The sequence below is a fragment of the Trichinella spiralis genome, assembly GCF_000181795.1.
Source record: "Trichinella spiralis strain ISS 195 chromosome Unknown Scfld5666, whole genome shotgun sequence".
Taxonomy (NCBI): Eukaryota; Metazoa; Nematoda; class Enoplea; order Trichinellida; family Trichinellidae; genus Trichinella; species Trichinella spiralis.
In genome coordinates, this window is record NW_003532605.1 from 1 (window position 1) to 989 (window position 989).

General features: G+C 42.4%; 1 protein-coding gene across 1 annotated transcript; it reads right to left on the reverse strand.

Moving 5' to 3' along the window:
* Positions 1-65: 65 nt before the first annotated feature.
* Tsp_16001 (conserved hypothetical protein) lies at positions 66-814 on the reverse strand (the record flags this gene model as incomplete). Its single annotated transcript, XM_003366643.1, has 2 exons — positions 66-557; positions 633-814. Coding segments are annotated over 2 exons (674 nt in total), but the record flags the coding sequence as incomplete, so codon positions are not given.
* Between the last annotated feature and the right edge of the window lie 175 nt (positions 815-989).

Consider the following 989-nt stretch of genomic DNA (forward strand, 5'->3'; position numbering starts at 1 on the left):
AAGGCCTCTTTTGTCGTGCGGACCATCCTCTCTGCTGTCGTTGATGCGGATGAACCGGGGCAATTCTAATATGTCTGATGCACCTCTTTCAAGAATTGCTGGAATTCAACAGAAACAAATTGTGCTGCGTTGTCAGACATAATTGTGTTCGGCAAGCCATGCGTTGCGAACAACTGACGTAATTCTTCTATAACCGTTCGTGTTGACATTTCTGATATTGGAATTACTTCTAACCATTTTGAAAAGGCATCTACTACAATCAGGAATGTCTTTTCTTGGAAGGGGCCTGCGAAGTCGATATGTAAACGACTCCAAGGGTTATTTGGCGTTTCCCAAGAGTGAACAGGAGCTTTTGGCATTGCAGCTCTTGACGATTGACAAACGTCACATGTGTTCACAGTCTTTTCGATATCCTCATCCATTTTCGGCCACCAGAAGTAGCTTCTTGCCAATGCTTTCATACGAACAATACCCGGGTGACCATCGTGTAACATAGTAAGGAGCCCTGAACGCGCTTGAATTGGAATCGCAACCCTATTTCCCCAAAGCAAGCAACCCTTATGTACAGATATTTACAGTTGTCTAATGAAAAATGGTTTAAATTTTTCATCTGACAACTTGGCTGGCCATACTTTCCACGCCCAATTTAAAACTCGTAATATCACCGGATCTTTCAAAGGCATTCGTGCGATATCGTTGGCTTTCATGCAAACAGGAGGAACTGATGGATCGAGATCCATCGATACAGGTTCGCCTGCATAGTAACCCAAGTCAGGAGTGGAAACTGCCCGATATTTCCGTAGTACCGATTCAACTGGATTACTATTTATATGATTATACCTTTCGATTTCTGATGCCTAACGGCTTAAACCATTCTAAACCCAGCAGGAAATTACGGGCAGTTCTCTTTTTGCAACAAAATTCTAAAGCCGTGTGTCGATGATTGGATTATCAACATTGAACTAAATCAACTTCCCATCAATTAACTT